This window comes from Equus przewalskii, chromosome 16, assembly GCF_037783145.1.
Source record: "Equus przewalskii isolate Varuska chromosome 16, EquPr2, whole genome shotgun sequence".
Lineage (NCBI taxonomy): Eukaryota > Metazoa > Chordata > Mammalia > Perissodactyla > Equidae > Equus > Equus przewalskii.
In genome coordinates, this window is record NC_091846.1 from 65,198,110 (window position 1) to 65,222,355 (window position 24,246).

At 47.7% G+C, this 24,246-nt stretch overlaps 1 protein-coding gene across 1 annotated transcript in view; it reads right to left on the minus strand.

Moving 5' to 3' along the window:
• ABCC4 (ATP binding cassette subfamily C member 4 (PEL blood group)) overlaps positions 1-23,988 on the minus strand; it is a 242,544-nt gene extending 218,556 nt beyond the window's left edge. The window contains exon 1 of the mRNA XM_070579065.1: positions 23,576-23,988. Within this exon, the coding sequence (XP_070435166.1) occupies positions 23,576-23,649 (74 nt within the window). The 5' untranslated portion in view covers positions 23,650-23,988. The remainder of the gene's footprint in view (positions 1-23,575) is intronic.
• Between the last annotated feature and the right edge of the window lie 258 nt (positions 23,989-24,246).

Consider the following 24,246-nt stretch of genomic DNA (forward strand, 5'->3'; position numbering starts at 1 on the left):
AGCGTACATAATCATGTATTGACCATTTCCTAGAAATATTTGTGAAAATTGCATAACAAATGTATACAGTGATCTAATAACAAAAGTGGGTTTCGCTACCCTCCCTTTAAAAAAATGCAATGAAATGAAATAGCATTTGTATCAGTTTGCTAGGGCTGCCACAACAAAATATCACAGACAGGGGAGCTTAAACAACAGAAATTTATTTTCTCACAGTTCTGGAGGCTAGAAGCCCAAGATCAAGGTGTTGGCTGGTTGGTTTCCTCTGAGTGTCTCCGTGGCTTGCAGATGGCTGTCTTCTTGCTGCGTCTTCATATGGCCTTTCTTCTGTGTGTGTGCACCCCTGGTGTCCGTGTGTCCAAATTTCCTCTTATTATAAGGACACCCGTCCGATTGGATTGGGGCCCATCCTAACACCCTCATTTTAATTTAATCACCTCTTTAAAGGCCCTATCTCCAAATATAGCCACATTCTGAGATGCTGGGCATTGGGGTTTCAACATGAGTTTTGGGGAGACACAATTCAGCCCAAAACACTATTCTCTTCATTCATCAGACTTGCAAAAAAAGCAGACATTTCACATCCAGGACAGGAAGTGAGTACGAGGAGAGTCAGGAGGCAAGATTGGCAATGAGTTGAAAATTGCTGACACTCATAGAAGGGTACTCAGGGGTTCGGTCCCTCTACTTCTGTATATGCTTGCCATTTTCAATCATAAAAGGGAAGGAGGGAAGGAAGACGACTGGGGGGAAGTCCACATTTGTGTAGATGTTAGGTATTTTCTCTATAAAAGCGAGTCTCTCATCTATTAATACTGGTGCTATCCACTGTGAGAAATAAAATGAATATCTTTTTCTCTAATCAGCAGTACTATTTTTTAATCTTCTAATACATACAGTCATTTAAGAAAAATAGAAAAGCAGCAGCAAAAAGAAAGGGGGGCATAATATTGACCACTGAACTACAACCCACAGCTTAGCTCACCTAATCCACTCCTTGGCCATTAATGAGTCTGACCCTTCCTTCTCCCCAGATTCCTGGCACATGTTTTGACTCTATTTCCTAGGCCCGCTTGCAGTTAGGTGAGACCACGTGGCATAAGAAAGGAAGGGACATGTGCTGCTCACATGCAGGACCCACGCCTTATAACCACGAGCACACCTCCTCTGTGCTCTCCTCTTCCCACCCTCAGAACCTGGATGAGGCAGCAACCCAGCTTCAACCACCCAGAGGACAAGAGGGGCCTGGCCTAGGTCCGTGCATATGAATCACCTCTGGAGATCTTGTTAAAAGCACCAATTCTGATTCATTAAGTCTGAGGCGGGGCCTGAGACTCTGCATTTCTCCCAAGCTCCCCGTGACGGCAATGGGGCTGGTCTGCAGACCACACTTTGAGTATCAAGGCTCTAGACAGAGCCACCTACTAAAGAGGTTCTCATTTCAGATGCCTCAGAGATGGTGGTCAAACGAGGGGCAGAAGAAGACACACCAAAAAAAAGACCCAACGAGAAACAGCCAGCTGGCCTTTCTCTCTTGACCCATAATAAAGTTTATGGGTCAGACCTATGATTAACTCCAGTCTTAAAGTGCAGCCAGCAAACGAATCTGGAGACAGCTGCAGACAGATTACACCAGTGTATGCAACGTGATAGGGCTTGGTTGGATTCTATCAAAGCAGTATCTGCCACCCTGAGTCAGAGGATGGGCTTGTAAACAGTGAGATCTCCAAAGGCGGTCAGCGCCACAGCACAGGAACAGTGACCGCTGGCCTAGGAGTAGAGGACAAGAAGGTCACACATGGACCTTGGGCCACACTGCGGCCCCCACCAGTTATGTCGTTCTTACGTAGACACCCATACGGAGGCTGTCGACTTTGAGACTACAGCTATGACTAACAGATTATTAGTCTATAAAACCTCAGCAAATACTTCCATCACCTCAGCACTCAAAATCCTAGCAGTCTGGTGTTTACAAAACCTGTGTACAAATATGACCATGTTCGTCCAGAATTTGCAGGAAGCAGATGAGATCTTGGCAGTAAACCCCCAAGGACACATTGAGCCGTTCTGGTTTACAGTGGAACTTTCTTGGGTTTAAGTCTAAGTTTAGGGGCCAGCCCAGTGGCGCAGCGGTTAAGTGCGCATATTCCGCTTCAGCGGCCCAGGGTTCACCGGTTGGGATCCTGGGTGCGGACATGGCACCGCTTGGCAAGCCATGCTGTGGTAGACGTCTCACATATAAAGTAGAGGAAGATGGGCACGGATGTTAGCTCTGGGCTCATCTTCCTCAGAAAAAATTAAAAAAAGAAAAACAGAAAAATAAAAAAAGATAAGTTGAAGTTTACTCAACTTCATGTTCCTTTTCTATTTACATAACAGACACTGGGCCTAAAAGAAACAGAGCACAAAGCCCTACACGGCTTCGCCTGAAACTGGAAGGACCAGGATTCCCTCAGCCTTCAATTACTGTGAGTCAAAAGCCTGGGAAACAGGCAGAACATCCCAAAAACTCCTACCTCGGCCCCCGGGAACTCCAATTGATCTCAAGCCTCTGCCCACTAACTCTGGGAAAAAGCCATTTGAATTCATGAGAAATCTAAAGTATTGAATGTACTCAAAGAGGTGCAGGCTGATTCACCTAGAGGAACTGAGATAACTTCGGTGGGGGAAATGCCCTGGAAGGGAGCTGAGAACCACACTCCTGGGGCACACCCAGCATGCAGGGAAGTAAGTCCACAGCATCCTCCAGGCCATCTCATTTATGCTGTCCCTGTGCCTTCGAAAAACTTTTCACAGCTAGGGAAAAAGCACTTCCCAGGCCAGCTTCTGCTGAAATAATCACAAATTTTATATTCAAACATGCAATCTCAATCAATCCCCTCTACTTCCAGTGGATGATAAGCCCCACGAGGCCACAGGTTTTTTTTTTTTTTTTTTAACTTTTTTCATTTCCCCCAAGCACCTCGTGTAATGGAAAATACGTGCCAGGCAAACCTAAATACTAACTACTTAGAAAAGTAACACACACAAAACATGTGACCTCATTTATTTTATGTCCTCAAGAGACAAGAAAGCCCAACAGATATTTAGCCATAAAATATTCAGGAAGATGCATCTACAGCAATCAGTTTATTCTCCTAAGGGAAAAGCAATTTATTCTGAACAAGGTCCCTACTTATTTGGAATTTCCTCGGAACTTCCAAACTTTTTTTCCCAAAGTCTCCAAACAGCACATATGTTCAGTTTTTTGACACTTTCTTTTCCTGATGATTCTTTCAGCTTTGACAATCTAGGGCCACCTGCAACGTAGGAGTGAATTTCAGGGTGCGATTCCATCTTGCCCAGCCTCACCGTAGCTCTGTCAACTTGGCTGAGGTGTGAAGTCCTGAATAATATCCCGTTATTGCTTCCTTTTGTTCCCGGTCCCTTCCCTTGGGGTCAGGACTGTTCAGGTCCACCTATCAGACTCAAGCTGTGCCTTCAACTCCCTGGAGGAGTAGGTCATTGAAAATACAGAAAGTTACAATTAAAGGCAACATGCCCACTGAGGCAGCATTGGATGCATTTCCTTCCGGTCCACTGCGAGAGCTGAGGACCCTAAGACTTGGGTTCAGCACCAAAGACCCTCCTCTCTGCAGTGCCTCTTCCGGCTGGTTCCAGTTTTCCTTCACAAGCCTGCTTCAGCTCTTCTTATCTCTGCCCAAACCCTTTCTTCTCTGGCCTGGCCATCAGATTTTTCTTGTATCATCATACAGCCAGGCGAACCCTTATAGGGTCTTCCATGTCAATTTTTAATATTTAAGGTCACAGAGGAACATTAAGACAGAGACTTCAGCCCCTGGCCAAGGTTGCCCTACAATCCAATATTATTTTTTTTTTTTTTGGTAAATGGTGTGAGGTTTGGAGACAAAGGGCAGTTGGTTACACTGCTATGATTTTACTTCAAGTAAACAGAAGAACTTAAAGTAGTTGAGCCTAGTTTTTTTTGCTGAACTTTTATACTGTCTCCACCCTACATTCTTAGGAGAGAAGGCAAAAGGTTAAACAAATAATCACTGATTTGAGTCCGTATTTCTGATAATTATCCATGAGCTAATAACTGAGATTGCTTAAGCTCCATAAACAAACACCACAGGCCCCCACAGCCCTGACACAGAAGTAAAGGGGTGATGGAAAAGTCCCCGGTGCCTGTGCTGGCTTCGAACACGACACCACTCTTCCACACCAGTCAGTCCCTCTCGACCACCATCACTCCCATCCCTCTCCTCGCCAACTGTTTCTGGCTCTCAGAGTGATTCCAGATCTGGAATATGGAATCTGTCCACTGCATTCTGACAAGCAAAAACAACTGTACCAAAAACTGTAAGACCAGGGTACCATATTTTATGCCCAATATTGAGAACAGCTGTCCAAAACGATAAGACCAATTTAAAAGGTAATAACCTTTCTGCCTGCTATTTCAGAGTTAAGGAGTGAAAGCTAACTATAAATCATAGACTTTTCTGTTTGGCCAATACTATGCCAATGGGACAGATTTTAGGAAAATTACAGCTGAACCAGTTCATTCTTTCAAGCATTGGGTCAATTACGAACATAACCCTAGCTTGAAGAGCTGCATATTCAGAAAGAACAAAAACATTCTTTGAAAAGCCTCTGTACATGGTTTATTAAAGGGTTTATCTGGTAGGAGATAAATCAAGAGAGGAAAACTCCACAGTGAATCTTCGGACACACTAAAACAGCCTTCTTAATCACCTTGGTATCTTCACCTATTTGCGTTAAGAAATGTTTCCTAAAACCACAAAAACTCACAGAGGTGGAAAAAAAGGCAACTAAAAACACCACAAACAGGGCCAGCCCAGTGGCGTAGTGGTTAAGTTCACACTCTGCTTCGGTGACCCAGGGTTAGTGGGTTTGAAGCCTGGGTGAGACCTACACACCACCCATCAGGCCATGCTGTGGTGGCATCCCACATAAAAGGGAGGAAGACTGACACAGATGTTAGCACAGGGACCACCTTCCTCAAACAAAAAGAGGAAGATTGACAATAGATGTTAGCTCAGGGCCAATCTTCCTCACACACACACAAAAAAACACCACAAACAGGTTTTGTCAGTGAAAGGAATGTTCTGTAGGAGATACTTTACAGGTGGCCTGTCACCCCCCACTTTGGCCTGTCCTGTCTCCCCACAGTCCTAAAACCAACCCCCATGATCTGAACGCTGTTTTCAAGCTAATCCAATGTCCTCTCACAAGCTTCTCTGCTCCTCACCCCTCCATGGGGTCACCTGCACCTCCTCAGAAGGGGGGATGGAGAGAAGACAGACCACCACACACACACCCCACCAGCAAGGGTAAAGAACAGTGAAACGGGCAACCCTTCACTACCCGGCTGTGTAACCCAAGAGCAGAAGAGGTGCCACCCCTTTCTCCCTCTAAAGAGGCCAGAGCCAAATGGGATCTTCCTCCTTCATCCCAAAGGAGGCAGCCCCCAATGCTCTCAAACCACGGCATACTGTCTAACGCCTTTATTTATAAAAAAGGATGCAACCCACAACTTGCTTTTACCAGGAATCTCAACAGTGGGACTGGAAACTGGAATTATAGTTATAACATTCACTAATTTGAATTAACTCTTAAGTGCCCACCATGTAACTAGGTTCCAGAGCTCCAATGGGCTCTTTTTTATGGAGCTCACATTTGGGAGGGGAAGAGGGAAGACGACCAAACTAAGAAGACAAGCTCAGAACAATAACAACCAGACAGAAAATAAAACATGGCCGAGGGTGGGGGCGGCTACCTGAGATGGGGTGGCGAGGCCGAGCTCACCAGGAGGCCAGGCATGGACCAAGGCCCAAAGGACAAGAGCAGGGTCAGCGTGTTCCAAGCAAAGAGAAGAGCAAGTGCAGAAGCCCTAAGGCCTAAAGCACTTATAGAAAAATCCTGAAATACTAAGTATCTGCCTCTAAATTCAGCAGAGATCATAAAAGAATGTCCTGTAGGAGGAAGCAAATCGAGGATCTGGGAGAGGTAGCCAGGCTCCAGGTCCTGGAGGAAAGCGGCCAACACAGCTAACATCTTCTTCCATCCACCCCCAGGGTTAATACTCATACGTTCAACTGACAAACAAAGACGCTGGCTCAGACTGGAACTGGACTAAGATCACACAGCTGCTAATCAGCCAGGACGGTCACCATGGAGCGTGACCTTGTCCACTGAGCTCCCCGGCTTCTCAGACACAGGGTCCTTCCATCAGGGCTGAGGATCAGCTTCCTCAGCCGCTGCCTGTCTGAGCAGATGCCAAGGGCAGAGGGGGCCACCTAAGCCCTTGGGAGCCCTCAGCCAACTCTTTCTCCCAGTCCACCCCAACCGCAAGGGAATCAGCTTGTCTAAGCTAGCTAAGATGGTGACGGTCCGAGTCATCTCGGGGGCCTTCAGCCTCTCCACCTTACCCAGGACTTCTCCCCATGGTCCTCAGACAGCTCAGCACAGTCCCCTCACCTTGGCTTTCCATTCAGCTGGCGCTCTCTGCCCCGCACCTCCAAAGCTAAAGGCTGATTTCCAACTGCTTTCGCTGGCTGGACTCACACACATCTTCAGGAGACCCCTTCAGGTACCGTCCCTCCAACCTCACGAATTGGACCATGAGTGAGAGGTGTGCCCAGCGACTGTTGATGGGGTTCAGGGCAGGCCGCTCCAAGATGCACCACTCTGATACGCAGATTATTTTGAGCTGAAGGCAATAAGCTCAGAAGATGCAGGAAGAACATTCAACCTTCCCCCAGCAAATGCCTAAAAGAATTTAACATAGAAGGCCCGTTCCAGGAAGGAGCTCGTGCCATATGACAGCTATAGCATAATGTAAAACAGCTGTGATAGAAAGACACCAACAAACCCATTTCTTTGGCCCAGCAAAACCTGTTTAACGCACATTTGCATTTTCGTCTCCATATAAATTGTCTCCCTCCCCTCTGAAATCCCAAATCACTCCCCTCCCTGACAACTTCCTTATCTGTAGCTGAAAATACTTCAACAGGCAGCCTCAGCCTGACAGCTGAGTTGCTCAGTTTTTCCCAGGTTTCACCCATGTATACCTGTTATTAAACTTTGATTTTCTCCTGCTAACCTGCCTTTTTAATTATTTGACCAGCCATAAGAACCTTAAGGGACAGGGGGGTGGGAAGAATTCTCCCACTTCCCCTACACCGTCAACATTCTCCCGGGTCCCACAACCCGGGGGGACCAACGCACCCAGCATGCACCACCTGGCATGCCAGGTGTCACCTCAAGGATCACACGCTCTCCCTGCAGCTTTCACAGCCATCATTCTTACATACAAAGCACAGGCGAAGGGTTATTTTCTGAGGATACCTGCTCAAGGGGAGATAAGAGTAGGTTTTCACTAGTCATTACTCTTAGTTTTTACCCTTTTATTGGCATCACCTGATCCACACTTCCTGCCCATGCTCCACAGCATGGTGGGGGGAGGGCATACATCATGGACTATGAACTTCAACTTAGTTAGAGCAATCATATTATTTATCATCGAACCCAAGATACTCTTAGGAGTAAAACAGGGTTTGTTAATAATTACAGCGTGATAGGGGTATAAACCAGGATTGTCCCGGGCAAACCAAGAGTTAGAGCCATCTGGTACAAGTGGTAAAAAAAAAAAAAAAAAAAGAGACTGACGCCAGCTCTACCACCTCAGACAATCAAAAAGTTGACCATTAGTCTGATTTCATATCAAATCAAGGTAAGATTTTTTTTTTCCTTTTCTGGAGAGAGGGGTGGAAGGGAAGCTACTACACCAAATCGTCTCCTTCTGAAATAAAAGATGCGGGTACAACACATAGGATCATGGCCTGTTAGGAGGCCCGGAGAGAAAGAACACAAACCCTTTTCTCTACAATCTGACCAAATGCTCACACCCGTCCAGAACCAGGGGACACTTCAGAAACAAAGATCGAGCCTGAACACCCACCCCACATTGCTAAGCCCAGGGAAATGAGTCATCATCTGTAGGGCGATGTGCTTTGAGAGGTACGCTTAAGGGGTCTAAGGACAGGAAAGAGAATTTCTGCACAAACTCGAACACAGGGTAGTTTTATGAGCACCACTTGTTGCACGAAGCCTTTCCTGGACCACACGAGCTCCTCATGCAAACACACATCTGAATGTTACTCTCCTTCCTCTGCCTTCCAAGGACCTTTGCACGTGACATTCAACATTTGAAGCTGGGAATCAGCCCCACCCCCCTTCCATGTACTAACTTGTGTTGCTTTGGGCACAAATTTAACCTCTCTGCACTTCCATTCCTTCAGCTGCCGGCAAAGAAAGTGGGCGCACGTGGCAAAGCGTTTACCAATGATGATCAGGGTGACGGGAGCATTCTACCTTGTACTTTAGGAATCTGCATAAGACAGAAAACTCTTCATGAAAGTCTCAGGGGGGCCTGGAGTGGTGAGAACGGCAGTGCCCAAGATGAGGGGGGAAAGTGCCCTCGCTTCAGAGAGCAGGGGAGCTGAGAAAGGAAGACGGAGGCGGGGAGGGGGGAAAGCCCTCCCCTGATACTTCTCAACCCAAGTCTTCAAAAATCTCCAAACCTCACCGCACCTGGATGTGTGTGGAAACCAGTATCCGGGGCTGACCATCTGAGGTGGGGGGAGAGCAAAGACAGTTCAAAACAACACAGGGGAAGGCGGGAGCATGAGGCAGAAAGAGGCCTGAGGAAGTGGGCACCGAAGCGGCAGGAAGTGTGCGATGCAACCTCCGGCCAAGCTCACCAGGCCCCCGGGAGCCACAGGACCGAGCTGAGGCGGCTGTCTTGCTTCCTGACCCAGGATGACCATCCTAGAAGGGCACACTGCCCTCACTCATGTCTACACTCTCTACAGCGCCTGGCAAAGTCGGTCCTTCAACATACGGGGGCACTGCGACAGCGTCTGCGCTCACCTCTTCCTTCCTGGAAATCCCTGCCAGGAATTTGATCTAAATATATGAGAGGGAGGAAACCACATAATGGCTTTGAACCAAACCTCCTGTCTGTGAGACTCTGGCCTACTTTACTTCAACCTGCCTGGGCCTCCTGATTTTCGCCTGTCACCAACTTCTCAAAGCAAAACTTTCCGAGAGAATCAGCACGGGGTTCAGGTGAAGTTGGCCAGGCGGAGTCCACCTAACCAGCACGACTCACCCACCTCACACGTGACCTTTCCCACAGCCCGACACGTTCACACGGGCCTGCGATTTACTCACTTTGTTCTGCCCTCCCAAATACGCCAATTCCCAGAAATCAAAGGCGATTAATTCCCTCTCTGTGTTTGTGAGTCGGCTGCTCTGCGGGAGTCCTTCCTGCTGCACCTCATCCTTCCTGGAAGGGTTTCTTAGAAAATGTGCCTCCCCGTTACAGGAAAGGAATCGCTCCCGAGGAACCGTGCAGATGAGGCAGCCCTGTGGAATTTCCCTTCAAAAGACTGCAACTCAACTTTACGAATGGCTCCTAGCAGAGACGACCAAAATCCACTCAAGAGAGAGGTAGAGGAGGAGGAGAGGAATCTGAACTTGGCGTACTCAAAGGGACTAAATTTTCTTTTTAAAATACTTGTTTCAAGGAAAAACTACAACTACATTATATTCTCAAGGGGAAGGGGAAGGACGTTTTTGAGGTTGCCTGAGAATAGAGCTCTCTCTTTTTTTGGCTATTAAATTGGATACACTAAGGGCTTGCACGGGGTTTTTCCAAAAGCAAAATAATCTGGTAAATTTGCATGTAGACATGAAAGAGAAAGTTCAGCGCAGCAGTCAGAGTTGCCTCCGAGCCTGAAAGAACGCAACAGCTCACACCGGAGAGCCTGCTGCCAAAGACGCACCCACCTGGGCCCAGGGAGCCAAGGGCAACAAGGATGAGTGATCTCACCTCACGAGCAATCATTACAGTGGAACGCTGGGCCCGCCTGGCAGGGACAGAACGCGCTCTCCTCCTAAGCAAAGCACTCTGAAGGGTTTATGGGGAGTATTGGCTCCACATCTGCAGAGTTTTAGAGATTTTACCTGAAGTCAACTCCAACGATATGAGGAGGTGGGTCTCTAACGAGCAAACAGGGTAGAAGGTAAGGCTGTGGAGTCACAATCCTTGGCGAGTTCAGTCTAATAAAGAACAAACGACCACAGTACAGAGCAGCTGGGATCAATGACAACCAGTGGCACTAACTCCACCGAGGCCTCCATGGGGCATGAGGGGTGCTGGAGCCTGCTCGGGCCACCATAACAAAGCACCACAGACGGCGCAACAACCAGCAGAAATATGTTCTCTCTCAGTTCTGCTGACTCCAAGCCCGAGATCGAGGTGTCAGTGCCGTCAACCGAGGGACGGAAGCTGCCAGGAGAAGGTGGGTGGGGTGGTTTCAGCCCGGGGGCGCCACTGTGAACCCACTTTCCAGGAGACTTCAGGAGGATGTAGAAGCACCATCCGATAATTTTCAAAGTGCTTCCACAGATGATGGCCCCGTTCTGGGTATAAATTCCATTTCCCTTTGTTGCTTTTTTTTTTTTTGTAATAGATCTTGATTTCTGTGGGGCAGTTACTAACAGGTCACTTCTCCATTCACCAGAGATAAACATTACATACTCCACCACTTCCACTTTACCTCCCTGCTGACTTGCCCTGTTTGATTGCAAGTGGCAGAGAAAATAAGTATATAGAACTTGCTAATTTTGGGAACACACCATAAGTAGGTTTAATTTTCCCAACTTGTAGACGAGGATATGGAAGCCAAGAGTTGTTAAGTATCTTGCCTAAGGTCATACAGCTAATAAGTACAAGATCACAGCCTAGGATGCAGGTCTTCTGGCTCCAATCTGACACTCGCGCCGTAATACTCAGTTTGCTCTTATCTCAGGTAGAGGTGTCAGCAATTCCAAATTAGAGAAACTCGAATTAAGATTAAATAATTTACAATCACTGAGTAAGCCTATTAAGTGCGAGACTACAAGATGCTCAGCTGGGCAGTGAGAGAGAAAGATATAAAAGGCATTGGTTTCTGCCCTCAAAGAGCTAAAAATTTAGTTTTTAAAAAAAGTCACAAACGAATAAAGACTTGAATAACAGCTGATCATTGAAAGCAATAAAAAAGACATCATAAAGAGGTGAATTTTGCAATAATCTCTGCCCTCTCCATTTACTGATGCCCTAATATGTAGCAGGCACCTACATGTGCTATTCCAGATAACGTCTATTAAAAAGGCATTGTCTGTTTTATAGGTAAGCATACTATGCACTCAGTGAACACTCAGAATTTGTATAAATGCCACAGTGGATTCTGGGACACGGAGACCCCTCCAGGCCCAGCCTAAAGTTTTAGGCCATCGATAAACCTCCCTTCTACTATTTGAAACACGACAGGCACCTTTCATACCATCAGTAGAGAGAGAAGAGTGCACACTGCCCAGCTGGTGAAAGATCTCTTTCATGGGAGACTTCAAAGAAGCAGTCAGTTGGGTTTATTGCATAATCTCAGTCACATCCTGACCAATAAAACGCACCAATAAAGGTCTGCAAATAAAAGCAATTTATTAGGTGAGCAATTTTATACTCACAAACTTTCAATAGACAAATGTGAGATTCCACTCAATCACCCTCGTAAGCACAATCAATCCGGGCATCCTTGTCTGACCAGAGCTAGGAAATAAACACAGTGACACGGAACCGAAGCTCACGCTCCGGAATTTGTCAGACTTGACTCAACTCTGAGCTCCATGATGTCCTACCTGGGTACAATGAGGACAAAGCCAGCTTCAACAAGGGGTTTCTATAAGAACCCAAGGACCAAGCACCTCTAAGATCCCCGCACACAGCAAACCCCCTTTCCCCCCAATGCCTTATCAAGGGATGAACAGGCCCTGCTGTGCTCGTTGTTCTCACGCTTTGAGAGGAGACTGAAAATGGAGCGGTGATGAGGGCAGTGTGGAACGCTGGGCCAGAAAAATGGAAAGAGGCACGGAAATGTGTTTGAGCTTTGGGCAGCCGTTAATCAGTGGTTCTTAGTCTTCACTGTCCATCAGAAACGCCAAGGGAACCTTTTGAAAATACCAATGCCTGGGTTCCACCCCCAGAGATGAAGATTCAAACTGGCCTCTGGAGGCACCAGGCGTCTGAATTTTACGCCTGCCGAGGTAATTCAATCACAGTGAGGGTTGAGAAACTGCTGCATGCTAACTAGTAAGAACTTGGACAAAATAGAGCTACCAAGCCTAATGGAAATAACACACGTCAACAACCATTTGAAGGAGACAATTTGCAAGTATATTTAGGAAAGACAGCACCAAGGGCCAACCTGGGTTCATTAAGAGGAAATCAGACCAAACTAACCTCAATTGTTCGTAGGGTCTCAGAGTGACTGCCCAGTAGCTATACCTCTGGACTCCCATCAAACAAATGGCACGACGGCTCTGGACACCCGTGGCCAAGGTAATCTACTGCCCAGGGTGTTCATGAGCGATCAGCCACAACCTGGAGGACAGTCCCAGGACCCGTCCTTCCTGGCTTGAGACCACAGAAGTTTCCAAAGAACTCTCATTAGGCAACAATCAGACACTGAACTTTGACATCAACAAAATGACCTGAAACAGGGATAAAACAGCAGTTGTGTGGGAATAAACCCCACGGACTGTGAAGTCAACTGACTGTGTGTCCAGTATATCTCAACCGTCCGCAGGGTGCCCAGATTTTATCTCTAGCCCAGACTTCTTCCCTGAGCTCCTGACTCATGACCCACTGCCTGCTCGACCTCTCCCACGGTAGCAGGCATCTCAAACTGAACATGGTCAGAACCAAACTCCTGGTCTTCTCCAAACTGCTCCTCCTGCAGGCTTAGCATCTCATTTAACGGAGACGCCATCCTTCGAGGGACTCAGGCCAAACCCTTGGAAGTGACGTGGACTCTCTCTTCCTATCAAGTTTCACAGTCTGTCTAGTATCAAGCTTCAAATAAGCTCTTCCTTGACTCCAACCGATGTGGATTAAGGCTGCCCCAGGTAGAGAAGCCCAAGGTGACCTGGCCTACATGCCGAACTATATGACCCGCTGGATTTTTATGGTATGAATTAGGGCTGCCGCAGGGAGAGAAGACCAGGGCATCCTCACCTACATGCCAATCTATATGACCAGATTCATATCTAAAGTTACATGACCACACAATAATCAGACCCCATCTGCACTGAAATCATTTAATGACTTTTTACATCATCTTTTCTTTTTCCAGTAAAAATAAGTCACGTACCCATGCCTTAGAAATTTAGCCCTAACCCTCAACTCAGGGCAGCAGCAGGAGCTCTGACTGCCCATGGGTCCTGTCCCTATGCAGCAGCAGCAACAGCTCTTCACTGCCCATGGGTCCTGTCCCCATGCCTGCAGCTCTTCACTGCCCATGGGTCCTGTCCCCAGGCAGCAGCTCTTTACTGCCCATGGGTCCTGTCCCCATGCTATTCTGTACTATTCTCTAAATAAAGGAGCACCACTGCCAGACCTTGAGAGTCCAAGAAATCTTTCTTTTGACTCCTCGGCTCACTGACCCCGCATCACAACTACTTGCCACTGCCACTCCTCCTGGTCAAAGCCACTACTGTCTCTTGCCTGAACTGCTGTGAAATCGCCTGCTGGCCTCGCTGCTTCTGCCCATGACTCCCTTTAGTCTATTCTCAACACAGCAGCCAGAGCGATCTCACTAAGTCCTGAGGAGACTACGTTGTATCTCCTCAAGACTTTGCAGGGGTCCCCACTTCACTCCGAGGAAGGCCCAAGTCCTCTAGTGGCCAACAGAGTCCTCAAGAGCTCTTCTCTTGCGCTGGCCATTCCCCCAGAGCGTGCACAACTCACTCCCTCACCTTCTCTGTGAAGCTCTCCCCCACCCCCCGCCTAAAATTGTCATCTCCCTTCCCCATACACACCCCTCACCCATTTCCCTGTTTTATTTTTTCTCTTCAGCACTTACAACTATCTCACACACTCTATTTTACTTATTCGTTTAGTGTTTCTTCTCTCACTAGAATTTTAGCCCCATGCAGGCAGGGACTGTTTACCTATTTTGCTCACTGCCATATCCCAAACGTCTAGAACAGGGGTGGGCAAACCTTCCCCATAAAGAGCTAAATCATAAACATCATAGGCTTTGCAGGTCACACAGTCTCTGTTGCAGCCCACAGACAATACATAAATAAATGAGCGTGGCTGTGTTCCAGTAAAACTTTATTTATGAAAACAGACAAGAGGCTGCCTTTGACCTGCGAGTAGTTGCCAACTCCTGGTTTAGAACATTACCTGGTACACAACAAGCTCTCAAAAATATCTGTTCAATATCAAACCTGGTCAGATCAAACCTGGACTATGTCCAGTTCCAGGTGCCACATTAGAATAAAGATGGATAAACTAAAAAGCATTCAGTTCAACCAAGTGGAAGAGGGTCTGAAAACCCTCATTTAAAGGCAGCACGGGAACTAAACATTTCTCTGAAAGACAAGATTTAACGGGCTCATGATAGCTGTCTTTGAATACCAAAAGGCCACGATACAAAAGGGCGGAGTCAACTTGTTGCATGTTGACAAAAAATAAAAAAGAAGATACAATGGGTTGAAACTGCCCAGAAAGAAAATTGTGGCTCAATACAACAAACTTTTTTTTTTTTTTTTAGGAAAATTAGCCCTGAGCTAACATCTGCCAGCAGTCCTCTATTTTTCGCAGAGGAAGACTGGCCCTGAGCTAATATCTGTGCCCATCTTCCTCTACTTTATATGTGGGACGCCTGCCACAGCATGGCTTGATGAGCAGCGCATAGGTCCACACCTGGAATCCGAACCCACAAACCCCAGGCCACGGAAGCAGAACATGCAAACTTAACCACTACACTATGGGGCTGGCCCCAATACAACATAATCCTGGCATTCTAACATGAAGACATAAGAGCAGTAAATTTCCCCATTGCACAATAGCTGGAAAGTATTCCAGTACTGACTAGATCTCTCCCTTCCAACCCCATAATTCCAGGACCTGAGGAAGGAGAGCAGACAGGAGCTAGCCTGGAGAGAAAGAGGAGACACAAACTAGCCCCACCAAGAGACCAGCACAGAAGCGGCCATGGGACCAGGAAACAGAATAAGGAGCTAAGCCAGAAACCAGAGAAGGGCTGCAGGTGTTCATGGTGCACAGGTGGGGAGATGGAAGAAGCGAAGTCTAAACATCGGCTGGGAAGAAACGAGAGAAGTATGACCTTGAATGATTGTATCCACCACCACCAGCTGGCAGGAAGGGGTTTGACGACCGACGGCTATCCACAGCACACTTCTCACTGTTCTCAGGACACTCTACCCCTTTGTATGATTCTGTGTCCTGCACATGTCTGTCACCTGCCTGGGATGACGCCTCCTCCATCCAACTCCTTCTCGGAAGACCCCAATGATGCATACTTTATTCATACCTCTATTACAGTACACACCCCAATGTGCTATGACGAAATCTTTTTTCTTTTTTTGGTGAGGAAGATTGGCCCCGAAATAACATCTGTTACCAATCTTCCTTTTTTTTTCCCCCCCCAAAGCCCCAGTACATAGTTGTATATCCTAGTTGTAAGTCCTTCTAGTTTTTCTATATGGGATGCCACCACAGCATGGCTTGATGAGCAGTGTGGAGGTCTGCACCCAGGATCCAAACTGGCGAACCGTGGACCGCCAAAGCAGAGAGCGTGAACCAGTACACCACAGGGCTGGCCCCTGTCATGAAATCTTGCAGCTGACCTGCTGACACAAGGCCCACTCTCATGGTCACCAGCCAACTATCTGACTGAGACCTGGCCAACAGGCTATGAGTGTAAATGATGTGTGTCACTTCCCAGCCTGGAACACAAAAACCAACCACATGTAACTTCTTGCCAGCTGAACAAAGAGGGCTCCATGGAGAGGACCCAAGGACCGAGCCACAAGATATAAAAAGTCCAGCTACTGAGTAAGTGTGTGGTGTAGTTCCCCCAACAAGACGACCCAAAGTGGACTACAACATCAGAATAAAAGTGTAGGTTTTGCTTGTTTTGTTTTCTTTTTAACTCAGCCCCTAAGATTTGGGCCTCGTGTTTTCAGCAGCTGGCACTATTTACAGAATCAGTACAATGACTGCCTTCCCCACTAAACTGTCTGAGCTCTTTCAGAAAAGGAATCTTGTTTTCATGGTTTTGAACCCGGCAACACAGAAGGCACTCAAATGTGTGCTGAATGAATAACTGAATCCACAGAGGGGTCCAATCTGCACCCTTCTGCTCTCAAGTAGAAATGGACTTTGATGGCTGAGAAAGACCTGAGAAAAGTGGTTCCCAAACCTTACTTAGGATCTGAATCACACAGGAAGCACGTTTAAAAATTAACATGTCAGGATGTCGCCTCCTCTCCCTGACCTGAACCCCCAAGAGATGATGATCCTATGGGTAAGGAATGAGACTCAAATTTACACTTGTAACCTATCTGGGAAATAAACCGTGGCAATTTACAAATGAAAATGTTAGCTTACAACTGCTAGGTAACAAGAGGAAGGTGGCAGGGCTCTCTTTTAACATTTATTTACTGCTTACTATCTGCCAGACACTATCCTAAATGTTTTATCGCTGTTTGGTTCGTGTAAAGCTCTTAACAGCCCTATGAGGTGGGTACGACGATTAGTCCCATTTTACAGATGAGGAAACTTGCCCGTGGTCAGGTAGGCAGCAGAGCTCAGATATACACCCAGGCAATCTAGCTTCAGATGGGGCGCTGCTCCCCTGTACCAGACCTGGATTAGGGCTCAGTGTTGTAGAAACGTGCCTGTGGCCACGGTGCTGGGAAAGCAACGTGGGCATCGGCCTACTTTCTCGCATTTACTCCCAGGACCCTGGTAACCCAGCAGCGGTAACCAATCCTGGTTGGCTCTGATGGCCCAGCAAAGGCAGAAAACTCACAAGATCTGCCTCACTTCATCAGGAAAGTCTAGCTGTGTGAGAAATGATGGAAGATGAGACTCAGAACACAGATTCTGAAGGATCCAGAATGCCACACTAAAGAATTGCTCTTGAGGAGCCAGTGGTGGCGGAGGGTTTAAGCTTGTGCACTCTGCTTTGGTGCCCCGGGGTTCGCCAGTTCGGATCCCAGGCAGGGACCTATAGACCGCTTGTCAAGCCATGCTGTGGCAGGCGTCCCACATATAAAGTAGAGGAAAATGGGCACGGATGTTAGCTCAGGGCCAGGCTTCCTCAGCAAAAAGAGGAGGGATGGCAGTGGATGTTAGCTCAGGGCTAATCTTCCTCAAAAAAAAAAAAAAAAACTGGATGGGTAAGGATGCCAACAATCCACACAGCAATTTGGGAGGTAGCATAATGAAGAAAAGGTAGGAAAACATGCTTTGGATGCACACATATGTAAAGAGCATATTCATTCACTAACATGACTTTTAGATGTCTGCTGGATAGTCAGCTTATTCATTTACTTATTCAGTCAACCAACATTTACCTCTCAGAGCTGGAACCAGGCAGACAGAAGCCTGAGCACTGCAGGACTCAGTATGTGCTCAGGGTGTGGATGAAACCCCAAGTGGGGCACTTCGACCTAGCTATGAGGCTCCTGACAGGCTGCCCAACCTCTCTGATCTGGATTTCCTCATTTGTAAAATAAGTATTCTCAGGATGCCTGCCTCAGAGGATTGTTTGAGGATTAAATGAGACAAAGGTAAAACAGTGAGAGAATTCTGAGCTCATAGGACGCATTCAATAAGGGTTAGTGATTATCAGCATTGTTACCTAAATGGATCTCCGAGGACTAACTGCCTGCATCCAGCCCTGAAGTAACTTAAACTGCAGATCCCAGGTCCCACCTAGACCTACCAGAACCAGAACACCTGGGGGGAGGGGCTCTGCAACTGCTTTTTAACAACAGATCAGAAAACACTGCTGAACTAGGTAAACATGAGTTTTAACATCTACAGAAAACATTAAGCCTACCCTCTGCGTACTCCCACTGTCAGTTACTGTATGTCTATGTGCGTACAAAATACAAAGAGATCTTAAAAGGATCAGTCTTTAAATGGATCTAAAATTTATCTTCCTGTCTTCTGGCACCCTGCAGCCACAAGGACCTGAGGCCTTAACTCTTGACTGGGTGAGCTGCGTCTCCAGTCTCCCGATTTTAAGGCTCAGATTCACTTGCATGGAGGCACACAGAACTTGCAGGACAGAAGAGAAAACCTGAGTCCACCCAATTGCAAAGCCCAGCCCTTCCCACAGGTGCTCCCGGCATCCACCCTGATGCTATTCGTCCACACAGAAAATACCTGCAGGGGTTTGGAGCTCACACAAAGAGGAAAACCCGGAGGTATCCTCATAGTAAGAGGGACAGGGTTCCCTGGCCCCATGGAAAAGTCACAGATGAGGATAAGGATGAAGGCTCACCTGGTACCCCTGCGCCCCACACCCCACAGAGCCTGAGAGATACACAAGGAGGGAGGGGAGCCCTCTGGAAGACTCAGAAAGACAAACTATCCACTGGACACATCTGAATGGATACCAGTGAACACCTCTGAGGCTGATAAGATGCAGGATTATAAGGATAAAGATCAAAACAAAAAGAATCAAGAACAAACTATAGGAGATAAACTTACAAAATTTGTTCTGCTGTTTAGTAGCTGCAGAGACTCAGTAGTAAGTTTTCATACATCTTTGGGGCGCTCTACATCTTGCTTGGGGCTGTAGTTATTGTAAAAATTGCCAAAACTCATCAAACTAAACGCTTAAGAAAGGGGAACAGACGGAGGCCACAGGAAGAGCCCTGGAGAGCTAACCCAGCCTCCACCTGCAACCTCTGAGTTTCTGAATGTGAATGAAGAACAACCAAGAGATTAATATAAGAGGTATCCTGAAAATGCTGCCAAAATCCTAGTTTAAAATAAAACATTTCTACACATTCACAAGCAATATTTACCGCGGGCCTAATGCAACCAACCCCTCTGAACCATCTCAGCACTCAGCCACTTGCATTTCCCCCTCCGTCAGCAGCTTTCTCTGAGAAGTCTCCAGAGAGTCTGTCTTGACACCAGTGGCAGTCTCCACAACAGCATTCACTTGGCAAGGTGACACTCACCGACTGAGCCGGCATCAGGGGAGTGAGGATTTAACCACTCTCTGGTGAGCCAACTGCATCGGACCCAAACCCTCCTCCACCCCCGTCTCTGGGGACACGTCCTGCGCTGCTAACCCCCAACCTGCTGACCTCCGGGGGGAGAGTGGGCAGAGGAACTCAGAGCACACCCCTGGCAAGAGGCGCAGCAGGGGAGCGGGTACATCACAGGGACAGCCTCAGGGAACGGGACAATCTGGGGCCCAGCTAGACAAGATTCACAAGCTGTGCCACTTATTTCCAATAATGTGGAAGAGGAGGAATTATTTCATAAACCATGACGGGAAAACGGGCTGTTGTGGAAAAATGAGGCCTATCTTACATCAAACACTAGATGAAATTCTAGCTGCCTTTATTGATGGAAACGAAACCAGAAGAGAGCTAAAGAAAATGCTTACGGAGATTTAGATGATGCCAGAATTTTAAAAAAAGGATATACTACAAATGCAACAGGCGAAACTAAAAAGAAAAGCTCAATGTAATTAATGATACATAAATTTAAAACCTCTGAACTAAATTGAGACAAGTGAAAATCTGGAAAATATTATAAGCACTACAGTCATGCGCCACTTAATCACAGGATATGTTTGACCAATGTGGTGTTAAGTGATTTCACCATTGCGTGAACATCGTAGAGTGGACTTAGACAAACCTAGATGGTATAGCCTACTACACACCTGGACTAACCTTATGGGACCACTGTCATATACGCGGTCCATTGTTGATGGAAACCCTTTATGCTGCCATGACTGTATTACAAGTTATTTCAAAACTATAAATGCCTCATAGGAAAAAATCTATTAACAGACAATTCAAAGAAATACAAATAAATGATCGATAGATACAAAAAAGTTCCATCTATAAATCAAATAAAATTGTTTGATAATTCTTTTAACCTTTTGACTCAGAAAAAATTTTTTTTGAATTCAACTCAAAGTTGACGGTGAAATAAGCACACGAACCACTACGAAGAGGGCAAATTGGTCCAATCCTATTGGTAAGCAATTTGACCTTTCACCAGTTATCTTACTTCTGGGAACACAGAAAAACTATGCACCCAAATATATGCGTATGGATATGCATTACATCATAATTAGAAATAAACTCTGTTCAACAAAAGTGACAGACTGTATAAGTCGTAATCATTAAATATCATGTTTTGAAGATTATTTAATGCCATTAATAAATGTTAACCATAGAAAATTAGGAAGGAATCAGGACCCAAATCTATTTAATTTTATAGAAAAGATGTGTGCGCACAGGTATATAAAAAGTTTTAGAGGAAGACTAAGAAACAACCAAAATATCAGCAGGTGTACTTGGCTAACAGAAATAAATCATCCGGGGCCGGCCTGGGGGTGCAACGGTTAACACACAGTCCACTTCGGTGGCCCGGGGTTCACCCGTTTGGATCCCAGGTGGAGACACGGTACCACTTGGCAAGTCATGCTGTGGGAGGCGTCCCACAAATAAAGTAGAGGAAGATGGGCATGGATGTTAGCTCAGGGCCAGTCTTCCTCAGCAAAAAGAGGAGGATTGGCAACAGTTAGTTCAGGGCTGATCTTCCACAAAAAAAAGAAAAAAAAAGCAAGAAATCATCCTATTCCTTTCTTTTCTAAAGTTTTAAATTTCTTACAGAAATAGAAAAAAAAATTCTTTTCAAAAATCCACAACAATTACCAATAGCCATAATGTACGACTCCTCTTAGACACCAAGTCTAAACAGAGACATGAAAACACCAAAAACTCAGTAGAGTCATTTGTATAAAGGTCAGTAAGCTAGTTATCGGCATCATTTGGGTAGGTAGCTACCAGTTCACAAGTCTGGAAAGCAGATGAAATTTGAGAAGAAAGGCAAATACCAATGAGTAGATGAAAACTTCGTTTTTCTCAACAAAGTGGGCCTTGTCTCAGGGTGGCACGTCCTGGCTGGGCTGATTTCAGCTTGCCCACCTGCAGCCAGGGGGGTACACAAGGAAATCAATAAGGTCCCTCAGACTTTAAATTTTATCAAACTGAAGAAGGTAAATAAATATTGGATGGTCATCATGGTCAACAACTGACTTCACAAAGTCTCACCCCTTACTCAAAAATCTAATACTGGAATAACAACGCCAATGGGAGGAGTAACTCAGAGCAGTGAGCGAGCCTCAATCTTCCATCAGAGTCACCTGAAATTCTCGTTGACCCCGCCCAGTTTCTGGTTTTACAGAATTGGTCTGAAAAGGGTGCCAGGGGATTTGCATGTCTAACAGGCTCCCCGGATCCTCGGATGCTGCAGGTGTGAGCACCACATTCTGAGAATTGCTGCCCTAAAGCGTGGTAATAGATGCTTCCCGTGCACTATCTCCAACAGCAGGAGCTTTAAGGAACTCCAGCCTACAAGAACAAAGCTGTGCTTGGAATGAACAGCTGTCTCCATGCATTTAAGGAGAACCCCAACAGGAGCAGCTCAGGACAGGGGATGCTAACACATGAACTCAGGCTCTGCAGCCAGACTGCCTCGTTTAGGATCCTGCTCTACCCCTTACTAGCTCTGTGATCCCAGGCAAGTTGCTCAACCTTCAAGTGCCTTGAAGTGTGAAACCGAGATAAGAGCCCCTTTCTCTCAGGCAGGGAAACCAGAAATGAGTGCCTACCAAAGAGAGCAACGAGAAGTTCTCACCTCCCCATTTCCATGCACAGATTTTGAAAATCCACAAACAGAAAGTGCTTCCAGAGTCCCATGCCCTGCCTAAAGTTAAGGAGACTTTTGTCTACTTCATTATTTACAGTAGCCACATCCATATTCCTTCTTCTACGCCTTCTTTCCCTAAGGGCCACCATACGGCCAAGAGATGTCCCTACACATACTGAGTACACCACAATCAAGCGTGGACCCACTCATCCCCTCAGGATCCCCTAGGCTCTCCCACAAAAAGAGGAATGATCAGAACACCTGGCGGCATAGTGGTTAAGTTCCATTGCCCCACTTCAGCAGCTCAGGGTACGTGGGTTAGGATCCAGGTGTGCACCTACATACTGCTCATCAAGCCATGCTGTGGCAGTGTCCCACATACAAAATAGAGTTAGATTTCCACAGATGTTGGCTGGCCACAGATGTTAGCTCAGGGACAATCTTCCTCACCAAAAAAAAGGAATGGTCCCCTGAAATGTACACAGCATTATAAGACAATATGACCTCAATTTTTTTAAAAAAAGGTAATGATCAGAACACATGGGAAACAAGAAAAGGTTAGGGTTAGGGTTGAGAAAGACAGATCTAATAATCAACCAAGTGTGATTAAAGGCCAAAGGTTCAGGCCCACCTAATTAGTGAACTAGACGGAAAACTAAGAGCCTCACATCTCTGGACCGTTTTCACCTGTGTGTTTCCTCCCAGCTCAGGGACCGACCCCTCAGTAGTTTTAGAACCACCTGCGGTCAAGATCATGGATCGCTTCTAAAGGCCAGAGATCCCGATAAGACCCCACAGGTTTCAGGGATGCCATCCCGAGAGTGACCCTCCAAGTTGGTAGTGGCAATATTAACAGGGGAAAGGGGCTGGTCAAAGATATCCTGCAGTCGTGGCTGCGTGCGTCCCAGGCAGAAGGAAAAGTGGTTCAAGAACAGTGTCCTCATTCATTGAATAAAAAATAAACTGTTTTTTTACCCACATGAAATTTGCCGCAACTAGCAACCAGGACACACAGTGAGAGGCGTACACGGGAAGGAGAGAGAAAGAGAAAAAGGGAGGTAGGCGGGCAGACAGACATGGTCAGAGACACAGAGAAAGGCCAGTGGAGTTGAAACCCAGCTGTCACGTAAGGAATATCGGAAGAGGTGGGGACACTATTGGGAGATGGCAATGGTCCAGGGTACGAAGTATGCTTTGATTGAGATTAGATAAAGCAAGCTGTTCAGAAACTGCTTGCTTCGGAGAAAAAAGGGTGCAGCTTTAGTTCAGGAGCCCCGCGAATCCCCGCGCGGTACCGGCGAGCCGGCCAGGACAGAGAGTGGGAGGGCCAGTCTGTCTCCCACTGGGCAGTGATTTCCCCGAGGCAGCCTCGCTTCTCTGTCTCCCCACCTCGTGCTCCTGCTGCTCCTCCTCCTCCTCCTCCTGGGCACTGGAGGTGGACCGAGCCGCGAGCGGCAAGGCAGGGAGACGCTGCGCCCCCGCCACCAGGTCCCCCGGCCCCGCTTCCCAGCCCTACTCCCGCGCGCGGGGGCGCAGGCGGGGACCACGCAGCCGGCTGGCGGGGGTGCGCCAGTGGCAACAAGAAGCCCGGCGGTGCGGGCGCCGGCAGAAAGCGCTCCCTGGCCCAGACCCTCGGCCCTCCACCCCCAAAAGGCGCGGGCAGCGTCAGGCACGGGCCCGGCGGCGGCGGGGTGTCGCAGCTCGGGCCGGGGGGCTCACCAGAAGAACACGCGCGAGCAGAGGTTCGCGTCCTGCAGCGGGTTGGGCTTCCCCTCTGAGTACACATGCAGCATCTTGCCGGCCGGGCTGGGCGCGAGCCGGGGTCGCGCTCTGAGGGCGGCGGTGCGGCTCTCGCTGCTCCTGGAGGCGCGGGCAGGGATGCTGGAGCTCGGTCCGCTCGGCGGGAGCCTGACAACCACCCGCTTCCGGGAGCGAAGCGCCGGCAGCCCGCCCCGTTCCCGCCTCCCGGTCCGCCTGCCGACAGCCGGGAGCCGGGAGCTGGGCCGCCGCTGCCCAGAGCCCCGCGCAGATGCGAGGGAGGCGGCTGGCGCCGGTGGATGGAGGTGGGTGGGCTGAGCACGCTCGGTGCGGCGCGGAGGCGTCCACGTGCTGGCACCTGACTGCAAACTTGCCGAAATTGGTGCTCGGAGCCAAGACACCCACCCAGAAGGTGGAGCGGGGAGGCGCCGGCGCCGCCCGCCCCTGCTGCTCAGAAACGCCCCCTTGGCTGCGGCTCTCAGAAGACCAGGAGGAAGCTGTCTGACAGCTTCAGCAGCCCGCCTTCTGGGCTCGCTGCCCTCATCAGGACCAAAAAGGGTGTGCTGTGGGAGATTGTCCAACCTACGGGCTGTTCTCCAACCTGCGGGCCAAACATTTGACCTCAGACAACA